This window comes from Pinus tabuliformis, chromosome J, assembly GCF_031772625.1.
Source record: "Pinus tabuliformis cultivar Carrire ecotype Pingquan chromosome J, CPIR1, whole genome shotgun sequence".
NCBI classification, from domain to species: domain Eukaryota; kingdom Viridiplantae; phylum Streptophyta; class Pinopsida; order Pinales; family Pinaceae; genus Pinus; species Pinus tabuliformis.
This window is the reverse complement of record NC_142295.1, coordinates 909,478,218-909,481,238: the sequence shown is the minus strand read 5'-3', so window position 1 is coordinate 909,481,238 and position 3,021 is coordinate 909,478,218. Positions and strand designations below refer to the sequence as shown.

The window sequence follows — 3,021 nt, the reverse complement described above, 5'->3', positions numbered from 1 at the left end:
TCTTGTAGCCCAGGGCTTCTTTGACTGTAGGAGAACCATGCAGCATTGTATCATCAACAAATTGTTGGTGAGTGGTCGCTGGAATATGGGGCAGGGGCTGTAACCCTCTGATCTTTCCTTCCTCTTTAGCGCTGCGAATGAGTCTGCTCAAACCTTCCATCAGGATAACAAAAAGGAACGGAGATAAAGGGTCTCCTTGTCTGATTCCTCGTGAGGGGGAGAATTGGTTGGCAGGGGAGCCATTAACCAGAATAGAAAATTTGGTAGATTTAATCAAAGCTAAAATCCATTTAACCCATTGATTGGCAAACCCGAAAGCTTCTAAGATTGCTTCAAGGTAGTTCCAGTTGACCTTATCATAAGCCTTAGATAAGTCCAGTTGCATCATCATGCCTGCGATTTTCCTGGATTGAAGAGTATGAATCATTTCCTGAGCCAGTAAAATATTGTCCAGAATTTGTCTTCCTTCAACATACCCTGATTGTTCTTCTGAGATGAGGCTCGGAAGAATAGGTTTCAATCTATTGGCAATAACTTTAGAGATAATCTTATAAATGACATTGCATAAAGCAATGGGCCTAAACTTAGCTGGGGTGTTGGCTTCTTCTTCTTTGGGAATCAGGGCTAGGAAAGTTGAATTTAGAGATTTGAGAATTGAGGCCGAGCGCCGAGAGTCCTCCACCACTTCCCAGACCTCAGATTTGACAATTTCCCAGCAGGCTTTATAAAAGTTGATGGTAAAGCCATCAGGCCCAGGCGCTTTGTCATTCGGCATACTCTTCACAGCTTCTTCCACCTCTTCCAGAGAGATTTCCCTAGTTAATGCAAGATTTTTCTCATTGGTGATTGTTTTGGGAATGGATTTAATGAGTTCAGCGATTGCGTCTGTTCTGTCCACCTCAGGCTCCTGAGCTATGCTGTTAAAATGCGAAGTGAGTAGGGATGAGATTCCTTGATGATTCTGAAGAATGTCTCCTTGATCATTTCTGAGATTGAGGATTTTATTGGAACCTCTGTAGTCTAGAGCTGATCTGTGAAAGAATTTGGTGTTCTGTTCCACTTCCTTTAGCCACTGCTACGAGACTTTTGCTTCCATAGGGTTTCTTCTTGTTGGCAGCGAAGCTGCCATTGTTGCATCAAATTTTTTTCTTGGTCTGTAGAGCCTAAGTTTCTATCTCCAGTTATCCAACCTTTATGAATCTACTCTAGCTGCTCCTCTATTTTGGCTTTCTCTTTAAATATATTCCCAAAAACTGTTACATTCCATGCTTTGATTGTATTTCTAATGTATCTCAATTTACCTTGTAATTTGTACATTTTGGTGCCTCTTATGTCCATCGGTTCATGCCACCACTTCTCAACAAGTTGAATAAAGTTCGGGTGATTAAGCCAAAACTTCTCAAATCGAAATGGCTTGTTTCTAGGAGTGCCCTGGATCACAGCAATTAGAGAAATGGGCCAATGGTCTGACCCTCCACTAGGTAGAATGTCTGATTCTACTACCACTCCCTCCAACAGAATGCTTTCAGATATAAGAAATCTATCAAGACGAGAGGCGATTTGTCTTTCACCTCCCCTTCTGTTATTCCAAGTGAAGGCCCCACTCTTGGGTTGAATATCCACTAATTTAGCTGAAATGATGAAATCTAAGAAAGCTTCAGAATCTTTGTTGAGTCTCCTGATCCCTCCTTTCTTCTCTAAAAGTGAAGTGATCATATTGAAATCTCCTCCTATGATTGCCTTCGCGCTGGGATATCTAAGCTTCAGATTCAAAAGAGTTCTAAGAAAAATGTATTTCTCTTCTAATTTCTGAGGTCCATAAACGTTGGTGCACAGAAAAGTCTCTGAGTTGCCTATCACTTGAACTTCTAGAGCTATAAAGGATCTGTTAGCTTCAGCTGAGAGGATATTGATTACATGCGGATCCCACAGGGTGACTAAACCTCCTTCCCATCCATGACTAGCAGTCTCCATGTATTTCATTTGTCTACCTAGCTTTTTGCTTACATTATCAATAATGTTACTTGCGCATTTGGTTTCTTGCACAAATACAATATCAGGTTTTTCCTTTTGGACCTTCCTCTTTAGGAGCCTTTGTTTAGTTTGGCTATTGAGCCCTCTGGCATTCCAAGAGATGACTTTCATTTAAAACTAAAGAGAAAATTAGTGAATAAGAGAAAAAGCTTCTAGAGCTTTTATCTTACCCGAGTTTAGAAGCAGCAGTCCCAGCTCCTGTAGAGTCTCCTTGTTGGATTTGCGCCCTCTCTTCTTCCTTTGTTTAAATCTAGTTGAAGTGTGAAGTAGGCTTTTTGTATGTAGTCCCATTCCTTTTGCTATGCCCAGATTCTTGTTATGCCTGTCCAACTCTGCTTTCTGTCTTGCAACTAGTAGCTCATTAATTCTTCTCACCTCCTCTTCCGGAATGTTTTCCATCCCTTGCTTCTTCCAGTTTTCCACCATGTTTTGTAGGTCAACTCCTTCCTGCTCTAAAACCTCATTGAGCTCCATATCCTCACTTCCTATGTCACTTATCAACATTTCTGCATCTTCATCTGTTCCTTCTGTTACTTCCTGAGTCTGTTCTATGATGTTTTGAATGTTTTCCTCCACTACTTTGGTTGCATACTCTGTTGTATTTTTGTTTGCTCCAGAGGTATTTTGTTCCTTATTCTGGTCCTCTGACTCAGTTTCAGTCTCCAAAACCTCAAAAGCATTACTGGTATTACCTTGTGTTGCGCCTGTTCTGATTGGTCGTTTCCTGTTTGCTCTCTGTCTTGCTCTTGGTCTTATGAAGGTATCCCTGTTCTTTTCTGCCTGCTCTCCCTTAAGTTCTTCCACTGATCTGTTTAATGGACATTCTCTTATTAAATGTCCATGCTCATGACACTTCCTGCAGCGAAATGGAATTTTCTCATAGTCAATAGCTTGGAAATAGTCCTCATCCCTGTATTCCAACCACAGTCCTTCATGCAAAGCCCCTGACACATCCAACTCCACACAGATTCGTGCGCAGGACGTATA

General features: G+C 41.3%; 1 protein-coding gene across 1 annotated transcript; it reads right to left on the bottom strand.

Annotated features, from left to right (window-relative positions):
* Positions 1-1,200: 1,200 nt before the first annotated feature.
* On the bottom strand, positions 1,201-1,974 carry LOC149229689 (uncharacterized). The gene has a single exon (XM_089381106.1). The coding sequence runs from the start codon at positions 1,972-1,974 to the stop codon at positions 1,201-1,203; it is 774 nt and encodes a 257-aa protein (XP_089237232.1).
* Positions 1,975-3,021: the final 1,047 nt, after the last annotated feature.